Source organism: Cheilinus undulatus, linkage group 1 (genome assembly GCF_018320785.1).
Source record: "Cheilinus undulatus linkage group 1, ASM1832078v1, whole genome shotgun sequence".
NCBI classification, from domain to species: domain Eukaryota; kingdom Metazoa; phylum Chordata; class Actinopteri; order Labriformes; family Labridae; genus Cheilinus; species Cheilinus undulatus.
Genome location: NC_054865.1, coordinates 24,031,369 through 24,046,281, shown reverse-complemented (window position 1 = coordinate 24,046,281; position 14,913 = coordinate 24,031,369). Strand labels below are relative to the sequence as shown.

Here is a 14,913-nt window from a genome sequence, read left to right as displayed (position 1 = left end):
CTACAGTGTTCTTTATTATGTGTTATGCGTCCACTTCTTGCAGCTCTCAGAGGGAACATCCCATCAGCAGACCCTCCATGGTTTACAGCCTTACACCCAGTATTGGGTAGGAGTGGAGGCCTGCACCTGTTATCAGGTAGGTTAGCTGTGGTAAAACTGCAACCATCTACCTCTTGTATATAAAGCAAACTGATTTGTAACAACTTTATTTACTCAGCACCTTTGAAACCTCAATTGCAGTCATGTCTATTGTCTCCTTTCTACAGTGTTTTCACTGTGTTTATATGCTAAACAATAATGTTTTTGTATGTCTCTATGGAGTAGCTTTGGCTTTTGCCCTCCATTGTCCATCTGTCATTGTTTTAAGTGTAGAGTGTCAGTTTGTCTGTCTGTACATTGAAAGTAACATAACACCAAGTTTGCAGCCTTGGCCTGCAAACTCATTCTAGTTCTAAAGACTGGCAGTCACTGTAGTCATTTTTGCACATTGCTGCTTATGCCACTTTTCAAAATATAGCAGTGAAACACACAAAGATTTCATTGATAACAAATAAAATTGATTGGGTTTTTTTTTAGATACATTTCATGATGAAAGTTACAAAAACAGATGTGACCTTTTGAATTTTTATTACTGGGCATGGCCGGTACAAAACAAGACAAATGCTTTTCAACAGGCCGTCTTCCTCAGCATCATGGACAAAGAGAGGAACCTCTTACCATGCATTCAGAAAGAATTCAGCCCCTTAAATAAATGTTGTGTTCCCTTTACTCTTGGAACCCTGGGCAAATTCAACTTGGGTGTGACTTCATTCCCAGCCAGGACATCCGACTTAGGTCAGGTCTTGCCAATTTCTCCTTAACTTTTTCTGCAATGTTTCTACACCTTACAAGGCACAGATCTGGGGAAGTCTACAAAAAAGTTCTGTTTTACAGAAGGTTCCCAAGAGCACAGTGGCTTCCATAATTCTTAAATAGAAGTTTGGCACAACCAGGACTCTTCCAGGAGCTGGTCACCCAGCCAAATTGAGCAATCAGGGAAGAAAAGCCTCAGTATGAGAGGTGACCAAGAACCCAACGGTCACTTTAACTGTGCTTCAGAGAACCTGTGTTGAGATGGAACAAAGTACCAGAAGAACAGTCATCACTGCAGCACTCTACCCATCTGGGCTTTATGGCAGAGTGGCAAGATGGAAAGCTATCCTCAGTGCAAAACACATGAGAGCCTACATGAAGTGTGCAAAAACTCCAAATATAGTGTTAAGTGTAGATTAGTCAGGATAACAAGTTTTCTTTTTTTAACTGTAGCATGAGGCTGCAACATAACAAAACTGAATGAAGTAAAGGGGGTCTGAATACTTTCTGAAGGCACTGTGTGTACAGGAAGCATCTTATGCAGCCAAACAAACATTGTTCATGTTAAAAATACAAATAACTGAAAGGCTTCCACAAAACAGTAAATTGCTCAAAAATATTTATTATTTAAAAAAGATTACATTTTAGAAATGGACCCTTGGCATGTAACAACACTATAAGGCACAACAGTACCCAACATTTGCTTGGATAAGCATATATGAGGTAAGATAATAAAAGAATGCTCATAGTAAAATACATAGAAAATTATAAAAAATGTACCTGTAGAAAAATTAAGTTGCAGACATTTTTAGAGTAGTATTAATATGCGCTTCAAGTCTGCAATATTAGTCCTAGGGTCACATGCTCTCATCCAAAAGTGTAGAACACACATAGAACCCATAAACACAATACAATTTTAGGAAAATGAACAATCATATGATTTCTCATGATGAAACTTGATTACAAACTTGGATAGTATGGATGACGTGTCTCAGCAGAGTATTTAACATTAAATTGCCATGATCAGGATGTTGAATCAATCAAATTACCTGTCAAATATAAAAATCAACAAATTTTCAATTATTTCTTGCACAAGAATATGTACAAAAACCTGCTTCATACTCTTATCCAGTGACAGTTATTCAGCTTCATTGATTAACATAAAATAATGTAATCTTTTTTGTCTTCATATTAGTACTCAAGCAGAGGTTCATGTTCCACTATAGACTGTATCGTCTGAAATTGCAAAATGATGCTAAATGAGTTTAATTTTTGCTTTTGCAAACATCCTTTATTTCTGTAGTATGAAATACTTCAAATCTTTAAAATCTATGTTTGGAACCTTTAACAGTGCTGTAGCCAGGGTCCACTGACTGAGCTACGCACCCTAGCAGCTCCCCCAGCCCAGCAGCCCCCTCCTCGGCCCGTCACTCTGACCTCCCGTTCTATTCAGCTGGAGTGGGACGAGCCGCTCGCGCCCAATGGAGTTATAGAGAGGTGAGTGGAAACATTAAAAATCACACATTGATTGGGAAATTTTCAGTCGTTTGAAACCTTTTTGCCTCAACAACAGAGAAACAATAAACATACACACACTCCAACTCTCTCCTTCTTTTGTCTCCAGCTGTGAGCTACACCTCAGATTTTCTTGCCCGCAGCCTCAGCAGCCTGTGCTTCTCACTTGTGATGAAGGACCAGTGGAAATCTGTTTTTTTGGCCGAAGAAGGAGCTACAATGTGACAGGTCAGTCCATGTTCATTTAAACTGTGTGATAGTTCTTAATCGTTAAAAGATTGTAATCACACAAGTACTAAACACTAATAAGGCAGCACTGAAATGTTATTGAGTGGAGAAAAAACAGATAAATCAAGAATTTTAACAAGAGTTATTGATACAAAATTGGGAAACATCTTAAGACTTTTAACAAGAAACACATCTAGTTGGCAGATGCTTATTTTGCATTTGAAGTTATTGAAACTTATAATAAATTTACCAAACCAAGGTTCAAGAAACAGAGGAGATGTCTGCCCAATGAGCTACGTGTCTGTCTGTGTTTTTATTATCTGTGAATAAATAACCATATGATTAACATCTGCAGATCTTCAACCATACTCGAACTATCAGCTGAGAGCTGCCTGCTTCAACAACATGGGCAGCACTGCCTCCAACTGGACAACAGTTACCACCCTGAGTGAAGGTATTCAGTGTGACCCGTCCTTTGTTTTACTGAGCTAACTAATTGTAAGGAACACAGAAACAAGGTTTCTCATGTCCTTTTCTTCTTTCTCTTTCCTTCCAGCCCCCCAGTACATGTCTCCATTCACAGTGGACAGTAACCTGACCGTCATCTGGCTGGACTGGAGCGACTCCTTCTCCCTGAACGGGTACCTGAAGGAGTACAGTGTGACGGAGAGTCGGCTGAGGGTCTACACTGGCTTCTATAGCTACCTTTATATACAACGCACATCTCAGAAAAGTGAGAGGATACACCCACCAATAAAGCCCAAAAAAATTATATATAGTTGCTTCTATCGGTCAACAAATCCTTCAGTCTTTATTTAACACTTTTCTACAAAAATTGTGGATTATACTCAAGAGTGAACCAAAATATGAAAAAACTAAAAACTAAAGTAATCACATACAAATAGGGGATTTAAACACAAAGATATACACTTTTTAGTGAAATGTTGAATGTCTACCTCTATGTAAATAGAATACAAAAGCTTCTACAAAAGAAACACACTTTATATATATCAAAAACCCATTTTAGGAGACTGAGGTTAGATACAAGAATACAAAAATGAAATAAAACACAACTTTGAAACTCTGTGTTTACAGTTACCATCAATGTATATAATTCATTAACTTTGTGTGACTGCTGTGTGGAGCATGTAACAGTAATGAGCAATAAGCTTCTGATATCATACACATAAATCACAAGTGCTTTTCAAAGTTGAGTCAACATACTTCATTCTTTAATGCATAGTGATTTATGGTCTTGGCTGTCAGGTTGGCAATAATTTGACTGAGGTGATGTGCTGAAGTGACGGGAGTGTTTTAGAGAATTGGAAGACTCTGTGACAGAAAAAGCTGTATAGATGGGATTTGAGGTAGTTTGAGTGACACTAGGAGATGCTTCCCGAAAATATAAACTAATTGAGAAGAATTTTATCAAGTGTCTTTGATATTTTTATATATAGATATAAATTAATATGGGGCCTGTGTTATGAAGTAGGATTTTCAGTAAGAGAGGTAACTTCCAGTAAAGCACTGTTAATCAGGTTTTAGGGTGTGCCCAGCATCTTCAAAGTATTTAAAGTTCTAAATCAATTTAGCAAAGAATTTAAGCTTTTAAACAGTATTAAAAAGTCATAAATGAAAGACTATAAGGTCTTAAAATTCGTAGCTTTTAATAAAATAGTCACAAAAGAATGCTGTAATTAGTTTTTCTGCTTTTTATTTATATTTAGTTATAATCACACGTGATGTTCGTTTGGAACTCTGCCAAATCTGACATTTTTTAGCTTGTTTAAAGCTGATCATCTACAACAGTAAAGTGACCATGGACGCATCAGTGCTTAAATCTGAATCAAAGTATATTTTTAGCACAGGTGTAAGTAGTTTTAAATTGTTGCTGGTGCTATTACCACAGCCCTCATCGCCTCATATTGCTCAAAGAAAGACGTGCTCTGATATATTTGGCCCCACCGCAACAGCCCAGTCGACCCTGCAGAACTGCTATAATCATACCTTCATTGTGCAAACACTAATTTTGCAAATAGGTATCCTCAATGGGCATTAATGCAGTGTTATTTTGCTATAAACTTATGTTGTACTACTTTGTAGATTCAACTGAAGTACAAAACTTGTAAAAAGGTGATATGGCTACTCTACTGAAAAAAATCAGACCTTACACTGTCACTTACCTATGATATCAAACCAAGATCTTCTTTCTCATATTCTAACCTCAAAATACTTAAAGAAAGCTTTATTTGCATGATATACTAAGAACTATCAACATTTTGGGGCACAGATGGCCTAGCACTAGGTCGCACCCCATGGGCAGCCTGGGTTTAAGTCCAGCCTGCAGCTCCTTTCCTGCGTGTCTCTCCCCCACTCTCTCATCCCTGTTTCTAATTCTATCCACTGTCCTCAACTCTAAATAAAGGCATAAACAGCTAAAAATATATCTTTAAAGAAAGAAAGAAATACTAAACGCCTACCTTGCAGTGAAGGAGATTATGTTTGAGGTAAGAGATCAGTCTATATGAACCTTTGTCTAATAATATATATGATAATGACAGACAGGGCTTGACATTTACGCACGCCAACTAGCCAAATGTGGGTAGATTTCAGCTGAGGCGGGTAACAGAGTGACCCTAACTAGCCACAGAAGGCAGGTTGAATTTATCATTTATTGAAATCTTTGAAACATTTGTATATTCAGGGTATAATTATAGATTTGCCATATAGGGATAATTAACGGATATAAAAGACGAGAGAAACTCAGAAACTTTAAATAAGTTAACTGGGGCAGTGAGAAACAGAGGCAGAAGGATTAAAGTCTGTAACTGATCACTTAGGAGTCCAAGAGAATTCAACAAAATGATGGGGTTTTTTGTTTGTTTTTTTGTTTTTTTTTTTTTTGCATCTAATATTGTACAACAGACAGTACAGTTGTTTAATGTTTTCCAAGTGTGAGCTTCATGCACCAAATGTAGGTCAACAGATAATTTAATCAATTTTAGACACACATATGAAGACATTTCCACCATAAAGTTTAAAGGAGAATAGAGGGGTGGAGAGGGGAAGTTTGACACTCAACATTCTCTGATGGAGATCTGTCAGAGTGAAAATTAGAGATGTTCTTTTAATCTGCTGTAGTTTTTTCTCCTAATAAACAGTGAATTAACAGTCACTATTTTGATATTAGCCTAAGCATAATATCCACTGATGAAAATAAAAATCAAAGTTTTGACTCTTAATGACTGTCTCTAACAGCGAAGTATTACACATATCTGAAGTGTGCTGTTTCATATGTACAGGGAAAAGTGCTTTATTAAGAGGAGAGCTGATATTGATCATATTGATGAGAGAAAATAGAGCATGTCATGTCATACTGAGAAGATGATCAAACTTGACTATCTAGAGGAAGTAAAAGTCATAACGAGGTTTCCGTAGGTGAACCTGCGGAAGGATCAAATATATTTCCATACTTCCAAACGCCAAGATTGTGGCTTGTAAGTTTGCAAAACCACTAGCCACCATCGCTGGTAGGCAAAAAAGTTAACAGCAAGCCCTAATGACAGACATTTATAATGTTTAAGTTATAATCCTACAACCAATACTAAACAGAGCACTAAAGCCTTGTACATATGTATTAGATCTGAAAAATTAAAAGTGTTTCCAGTGCAAAGAGAGTCAGAGTCAAGCAGAGCTAAGAGAGGAAGGGAGAGCAGGAAGTAGATAGTCTGGTAATTGTTTTACGTTTGGTGCTTCATTCAAAATTTCTGGGGTGCATGGTGGGCCCCCTTGAATGCATGGTAACCAACTATACCTGATGGTTTATTTGTGCATCTTGCCAATATTTAAGGCCAGTATATAATTCATACTACCTCTATGCTGATATGTTTAACTTTTTAAGCTAATATTTGCCAATATTATGCCAATGAAACCAAGCATCCCTCAAAAAACAGGCACTCTATGCTTTAGTTATGTGTACACTGTCTTTTTAAAACCCCCACACCTTTGTGTATACATCAACGCAGTTGGAATTTATCTTAGACTGGCAGTTGCGCCACATTCATGAATTGATTAAATAATGATAATTAAGTGTTATTATAAACCCGAATTTTCACATTAACAATTGTGGATTTTTCTTCTTGGTTTATAGCTGCAGGATTTCACTCCAGAATGTTAAACTTCTTCATTTTACAAAATAGGATTGTTTGCTCTTAGTTTGGGAAGAATGACTTGTTCATGTGTGTAATTTGTCATGTTTTGCTGACGCTGTCTCTTTTAGTCAACATGCTCATATATATCATGGGTCTACTTATCAGGTTGATCACCAGCTTCGTGTGACTATTTAGCATCTCTTTCATGAGTGTTAATGAAACCAGATAACCAAAAGTTAGCCAGCTGCGTATGCTGAGCTAGCTTCATATTATGGGCCTCAGATCTCTTTGTAGCCAAAATAGAAGTTACAGAGGACTTAATAGTCAACCTTACAGTACAATTTTACTAAGTTTTAACCTCAAGTATTCTATTTCACCTTGTCTCACCTTCTCTTTCTCTCTTTTTCTTTCCAACCTTCTAGCTTTGTCTTTCCAGGTGACTTGCACCACAAACAGTGGAAGTGCTAGTACTCCCACCATCAGATACAGCCCTGCCACAGGCCTAGGTAACATTCACATAGACACACACCATCCGCATGACATATTACAAAAGGAACATCAGATAAAACTTTTTTATTTCTCTCTCTAGGTCCAGTTGAGGCCGAAGAAGGTGATAAACATGGTGTCAGCATGACAGCAACACCAGTTTACTCAGAGCTATGGTTCATCTTGTTGTTAGCTCTGCTGGGTCTGTTTCTGCTCGCCATACTGCTGGGACTCATTCTACAGAGGTAATCTAATGTTAAAAGCACCATGTGGCAGTTTAAAGCATGACTGAATGTGAAATATAAAAATAACTTGCCCTCAAGGACTCTGCACTTGTCTATAAACTGCACAGATACGTAAAATGCAGTATAAGGTGTTGCTGTGAGTACATTGTACGACAATCTGATCTGCGCTGATGTTTCTTTTCCTCCCTCCAGAGCCCTTAGAAAGAATCCATCAGCCAGAGAGCGCCCTCCGCTGGTCATGCTTCAGAAGAGCAGGAAATCAGGGGGAGAGACGTACATGGTGAGAAGAGCAGAGAAACAGAAGGAGAAAATAAGAACTCTTTTCAGAATACTGTACATCTTTGAGAAAATACCAGACCTCACAGAGCAGCTGAGTCTAATGATTTGTTCCAGCAGAGGGAGCTGAAACACTGGCTGTGAGGTCAGAGCTGTTCCTAAAAGGAAGTAATTTTCTGTGACTTTGAGCAAAGAGGAATTGGTTCAGTTTGACAGTCAGGAGAAGAGAACTTACTCTCACACATCTTCATAACCATGTTGTTTACCACTGTAACTCAGCCAAAAAAGGATTTTTTTTTTTTTACAAAAGTCTAAATCTAACTTTAGATTTATGTAGAATCCAATCAAAGTGAAGAAAGGATAAGTCACCTCCAAGGCCGCCCATAAGAGGGGATAAAGAGGAGAGCTTTCTGGGACCCAGCAAAAGGGGACCATGAGGGGTCAGCAAAATCATGGTCCATTATAAACTTAATCAATAATAAACATATTCCATTTTAACTGGAATAATAACACCTATAAAAGCAACAAAAATTAATTTTCTTTAAATGCCATAGTACACTATAGCCTTTCACAAAATGTAAACTCCTTTTCTTAAAACAGAATTACCTTTTTTGGTAACGCTAACAGTGTGGATGGGTAAATTGACTGCTTGGAAAGTAATGTCAGACCTCATAGCTACGCCATGATGTGCACTAACATAAAAATGCTAGAAAACAAAGGAAGGCCTCTGTTTCACAATACAAATTCAGATGGAGGAGAAATATTTTGTTTTTTGTTGGATTACTTAATACCATAGCAGCCTCAGTAAGTCTGACAGTTAGGGAAGAAACTTCACAGTGTTACCTTTCTAAAGACACTTTGTTTATGCTTGTACTCCAAATGGTTCAAACACAGCATTCAGTTCATTTTGGGTGTGGCAGAAAGACATTTTGGACTAATTTTGCCTGGAATTCTAAGGTGTTGACTTCCTCCTCTAACTCCCCCATTTCCTATGAAAAGACTCTTCATCATTTTCTCTCTCTGTCCATGTCTCTCTCTCAGAGGTCCTGTCCTGAGTTGTGCTCTAAACATCTCCACAGCTCTGTGCTCCTCCCTGATCGTCCCACAGTAAGATTATTTTCTCTTTTTTATTGTCAAACCCTTAAATGTTTCTTGTGTCCCCCTGCAGTTTGACACTGTAGCAGGCTGTGTTGAGATCAGCAACGTTATTCTTAAAAGCTTCACTGTGTACACTGAGGTATGGGATTGTGAATCTGTGTGGATGCTTCTCTTTGCATGCTTGTTTTATTTACTTGTGCATGCTTTACATGTTCATGTGCGCACTGAGATTATTCATGTGCTATGATGAAATAAAAGAGTTGATCATTGCTAAGCACCATCCCCTGTTGATGATCAGTGTAATGATAATGACAGCCTAAATGAATATCACATTCAATAAAATAAGACATGTTTAGATGTTTGATGTCAGTGCTGGATTTTCCCCCTTCAGTCAATAACACTAAAAATCTGTCAACCTCAAAACAAAGACTGCATTTGATCTTTGATCTTTTCTATTTCAGACCTTTTTTCTCCTCAAGAATAACTGTAATAGCTTTGCAGTGTTTTTGCATATTTTAATCCATACACCATTGACGACAAATTAATTTATTATACATGCAAATACAAAGAATACAATAGATTTCCCCTGCTGCCTTTGCTCCATTCAGTGTAACAACATTAAATTAGTTTGGGGTCAGGTGAGTCAGAAGATTGTGTAATCCTTTATTCTTTAACTTTATATCTGTTTTTATCCTTATTTCCATACATTTTTGTTTGTTTTTGTGTTAAAGTGCAGAATTACAACTACAGCGTGAGGTGAAAATACAACCCCAGTTCCAAAAAAGTTAAGTAAAGTAAATAAAAACAGAACGCAATGATAAATCCCATTAACCCATATTCTATTCCCAAAGGAACATAAACAACATATCAAATATTGAAACTGAGACAGTTCACTTACATGAGAAAAGAATGGGACAACATTCCTCTCCCAAACATCCAGCAACAGGTCTCCTTACTTCCCAGACATTTGCAGACTGTTGTTAAAAGCAGAGGAGATGCTACACAATGGTAAACATGGCCCTGTCCCTACTTTTTTGAGATGTGTTGCTGCCATCAAATTCAAAATGAGCTAATGTTTTTCATAAAATGGTAAAATGTCTCAGTTTCAACATCTGATATGTTGTTTATGTTCTATTGTGAATAAAATATGGGTTCATGAGATTCGCTAATCATTGCATTCTGTTTTTATTAACATTTTACACAGCGCCCCAACTTTTTTGGAATTTGGTTGTAGTTTAGCTGTGATATGAAGGTAATTTTGCTTGTAAATGTCTTAATTTGTTTAAACACTGATCTGATCGGTAAAAAAACCTCTATTCCAGGGTCTGACGGACACAAAGATAATCGGCAGCAGCTCACGTTTCAGCCCCATGTCAGTCCTTAGGGTCCCCAGTGACACCGACCTCAGCCAGGGCTTCTCCCAGCAGTCCTTGCACCGCAGCGTTAGTCAGCTGATCGACGGGAAGTCTATGATGCTAGAAGAAGGAGGCTGGGATAATCCACTGGGGCAAGATTCAGGACTGGTAAGAAAGTGCTAATGTGCTCAGTACAGTAGAGTAATGACAGCACTGATGGTCCAGCATTTCAAGGTGCATAATTGGTCTTTTAGGGGTACTGAGAACTGATCTGTGGGGAGTTCACAGAAAAGATGCTGACCCTGAGCACATGAGCTGTACTGATAAAGATAAACTGTTTAAAGATTTTAAAAGACGAGGTAACACAATCAAAACTTGGATGACAATTGTGGAGTGAGACATGTAAGGTAGAGTGTGTCACAAAGATAAGCATGTAGATTTGCTGAAAGCCACAGCGAGTTTACTGATGACTCACTGATGTCAGAGACAGCTACAGAAGCTAAAGAGACTATCAGCCACAACACTGATTATTTATAGTCATGTTTAATACCTGAAACTGCTGCCAGGATAGTCAACACAAAGTGTTGAGCTGTTTGCCAGTCAGTTGGCGTATTTTTCCCCACAGCAAAGATTCTTGATAAATGATATATTAAGATCTCAGATCTCAGTGGGACTAACCTGTTAAATAATGGTTAAATAAAAATATGTAAGAAAGAAAGCAGAATGAGTTTGTGGTAAAAAGAAGAGAAAGACAAAAGGACAAAATCAGCCAAGAGAGAAGGAATAACACTTTGTCCACAGGCAAAATCATCCAAACCAAAAGTTCCTCACAGGAGCTTCAAACATACCTCAAAGTAAACAATCATTTATGTTATTTTTTTGCTAAGCCTAACATGTCCATTTAATGATATCGCAAGTATAAATAAAGGTTGATTGATTAATTCATTGACATGTGTAAGCCATGTTTTCTTTGGAATAACATTATGCTTTTATAAGTGTCAAACGTAGTACTCACTGTTTTTTTTTTTTTCTGAGAATGACGAAAAAGTTCTGCTTTTGTGCTGTTAATTGTCTAGCAGGGAACAGTGGAGGTGATGACAGTAAATTAATAACTTGGGTCCATTTTGTTGCGGATGGTCCTGTTAGCTTTTGTAGGCCATGGCATCAGTGTTTGTTTCATGATCAACTCAAAACACCTCACAGCAGCTTTAAACATGATAATGACAATATGTTATGATGATCATACCTGGCAGCAAATTTGAAGTATATAACCTATTGAGGACTGCCACCTTAAAGTTGGGCCTTTTTACAGATTTATTGGATGTGAACATTTTAGGCCTTCATGACAGTGAAAGCTGAGATCAGAAGCATTAAGCCTTCATTAATCTGGACCATGACTGTGAGCATGATGTCTCAGAGTGCAATGAGGAAATGTCTTCAAACTTTGCATGTACATCCACTCTGACTTTAAGATGTGCTGATTACTTTTTGGAGGTCAAGCTCATTGATCCTCATGTTTAATATCATGCATGTGAATGTGATATCTACAGCAGTGGTTCTCAACTGGTCAGACAGCACGACCCACCACCACGTCCTTAAGAAAAAACATGACCCAAAAAAACAATCAATCAAAGAGCCAGACCAAAATAAATATTTTTTTAAATGAACATCATTACAGGGGTCGGGAGGAAATGCATGCATTTCATTTTACCACATTTTCCCAAGACAGCATGGAAATTTGGTAATTTCATAAGGAATTCCATTAACATCTTGGAAGAACCTGTTTGTTATCCAAAGAAAAGGAGATAAATAAGTTGAAATCTTGAGACAAACACTGAAAATTACACATCATCATAGGAAAACCTATAGAATATATGTATGAATGTTCCCTTAGGGCTTCCATACAGTAGACTTTTTGCTGGATTTTTTTCCCTGGCACACATTTCACAACCCACTTGAAAAAGCTTCACGACCCTCTTTTGGGTCCCAACCTACCAGTTGAGAACGACTGATCTGCAGAACACTTTTCTTCAAACTTTGCACAAATGTACATTCTGACTCAAACATGGACTGGTTAGATTTTTGGGTCATGATCATTAACCCTTATGCTCAGCCCTTGCTTATAACATTCCCATGAATCATAGTACCACAAAAAGCACCACAGCCATTGTTCTCCACCCACATCTGTACTTTCAGTATCCAGCAATTGTATACCTTGCAGAGGCATTTAACTTCTAGGTGGTAGTTCTGGTTTCTACTATTATAATCAAGTTATCACAGATAGTTTAAACCATGATCACTGTTTACTATTAACAAAACAAAAGACTCTGTAGGCAGTCAGTCTGTCTAAGTATCACAGCTGCTGTGTTGTTTCTCCATCACAGAGCTCACAGTACTGTTGTAGGGGTTTAATGATTGTTCTCATGTTTTCTTTCAGTACGTGGAGGAGGAAGAGTTTGTGGATGCCATTAAAGCCTTCAGTTCTGGGAAAAAGGAACACACCTTGTTCACAGACACACATCTTTAAGACAAAATCTCTTCATCTAATCAAAAGTAATTATGTCATTTATATCACCTGAAATAACTTTGCCTTGATGCATTCTTGCTAAATACTGTGATCATTTTCATACACTGTGAAATATTGATCAAAACTGGTGACAAGTACCAGTAACAAAAATATGAAGGAGCATCACTTACCAAATAATAATGGGATGAAGACTCAGAGAAGCCAGAATTGAGTTGGAAGGCATAGAAATGAAGTCATTTAAACTCATTTAAACTGTTCTGTTGTATATACAACCAGCTCCCTGTAGTATAATATATCATTTAAGGTCTGCTTAGACTATGAGCCCAAACAGTCTGTGTGTATTGTGATTTTCTGTCACTGCTTGCCAACTGTTACTAGTTTAGTTTGTTTTAAGATCAGTTACATCAGGTGTATTTCCCATCATTTAGAATGAAAAAAAAAACAAGTCTTATGTTAAAGATAGTCACCTTCTCTGTGCCTGGTAACATAAACACATTATCAGCAGCAATAATCAGCTCATGGCCTTGCTTTTAGATTTGAGAAAAAATGCCAACTGTGTTTTTTATTCGATGTGTAATGTGGCTGAAATTCACAGATGTGCCGTTTTATTGTTGTGGTTGTAGGATGTTACTTGAAAGCCCAATGTGATTTTTTTAAATGTGTGTTTTGGCAGTACAGTTATCTGCAATTTAAGTGTTAAAGCAACCACACAGTAAATCAAGCTTTGTTCCTCGTAGTGAAGATAAGTGTCTTTGTTTGAATTTAAAGTTGAGTGCAAAGTGGAAACCAAACTCAGTGTTGTTTGATCGTTGTTTAATTTTACTGTGTCAAGAATACAATCTCTTTATGGAAGAATAATGTGAATGCTGTGTAGTAGACTGGTAGAGATGTTCATTTAGTCTAGAGTCTACAAATCAGACAATTTAGTTTTCAGAAGATAAACATGGTAGAAACAGTGTTTATCAAAACAATGAATTTAAGTTACATTTCTCTGTAATGTTGATGGTTTTATTGTGTAAAAACATTAATCATATTATTTTGTTACACATTGATTTTTTACACGTGCAGTATTATTTATTGTTGATGTTTAAAAAATTTTTTTCTGTTTGTGTCTATGTGGGAAATTATAATCACTGGCCAAGAAAATGCTTTATCTCTGTGTGTTTTTCTCTGCTTGATGTTTTAAAATACCATTACCAGTCAAAAAATCACTCACTGTCTGACAGTAATTTGTTGGCTGCAGATGTTACTCTGCATTTTCTATTGCTTAATATGTTATTCAACATCCCCTTTACATAACTCAACTTCATATTTGACAGTTGACCCCAAAGTATATTGAAGAGAATGATGAGCGCTCTTATGTAGCAAAAACCAACATAACTTTATCTGGTCAAAAGTTAAATGCTGTTTCATGCAGTCATGGGAAGAGCAACAGTCAGTATTTTTAAGATTTTTTTGGGCTTTTTCATTTATTATGATAGGAAAAAGGTCAGGAATTTAAAAAACCCTTTTTAATGTCAAAGTAAAAACAGATTAATACAAAGTAATGTCATTAAAAGAAAAACATATGTAAAATAGATGACTGCATAAATATTCACCCCCTTCAAGTCAGTATTTATTAGATGCACCTTTAGCTGCAGTCACAGCACTGAGTCTGTGTGGATAGGTCTCAATCAGGCTTGCACAACTGGACACTGCAAGTTAACATCATTCTTCTTTGCAAAACTGCTCGAGCTCTGTCAGGTTAAACAGGGATTGAGTGTGAACAGCCACAAATTCTCTATTGGATTGAGGTCTGGGCTTTGACTCGACCGCTCCAACACATTCCCCTTGTTGTTTTTTAACCATTTCTGTGTAGCTTGCCCTGTATGCTTTGGGTCATTGTCTTGCTGGAAAATTAATTCCCCAAACCGTAGTTCTCTTGCAGACTGAATAAGATTGTCCTCCAGGATTTTCCTGTATTTTTCTGCATTCATTTTACTCTCTACCTAGACAAGCCTTCCAGGGCTTACTGTTGAGACGCATCCCCACTGCATGATGCTGCCACCACTGTGCTTCACAGGGCAGGTTGTATGTTTATGGTGATTTGTAGTGTTTGGTGTCCACCAAACATAGCGTCTTGTCTGAAGGCCAAAAAGCACCAGTTTGGCCTCCTCAGCCTATAGAATATTCTTCCACTT

At 37.3% G+C, this 14,913-nt stretch overlaps 1 protein-coding gene across 1 annotated transcript in view; it reads left to right on the top strand.

Moving 5' to 3' along the window:
* Nucleotides 1-12,971, top strand: part of ush2a (Usher syndrome 2A (autosomal recessive, mild)) — a 300,866-nt gene extending 287,895 nt beyond the window's left edge. The window contains exons 83-93 of the mRNA XM_041790781.1: nt 44-136; nt 2,204-2,349; nt 2,477-2,595; nt 2,951-3,049; nt 3,152-3,328; nt 7,169-7,252; nt 7,336-7,477; nt 7,670-7,757; nt 8,795-8,860; nt 10,174-10,374; nt 12,644-12,971. Of these exons, the coding sequence (XP_041646715.1) occupies nt 44-136; nt 2,204-2,349; nt 2,477-2,595; nt 2,951-3,049; nt 3,152-3,328; nt 7,169-7,252; nt 7,336-7,477; nt 7,670-7,757; nt 8,795-8,860; nt 10,174-10,374; nt 12,644-12,733 (1,305 nt within the window). The 3' untranslated portion in view covers nt 12,734-12,971. The remainder of the gene's footprint in view (nt 1-43; nt 137-2,203; nt 2,350-2,476; nt 2,596-2,950; nt 3,050-3,151; nt 3,329-7,168; nt 7,253-7,335; nt 7,478-7,669; nt 7,758-8,794; nt 8,861-10,173; nt 10,375-12,643) is intronic.
* Nucleotides 12,972-14,913: the final 1,942 nt, after the last annotated feature.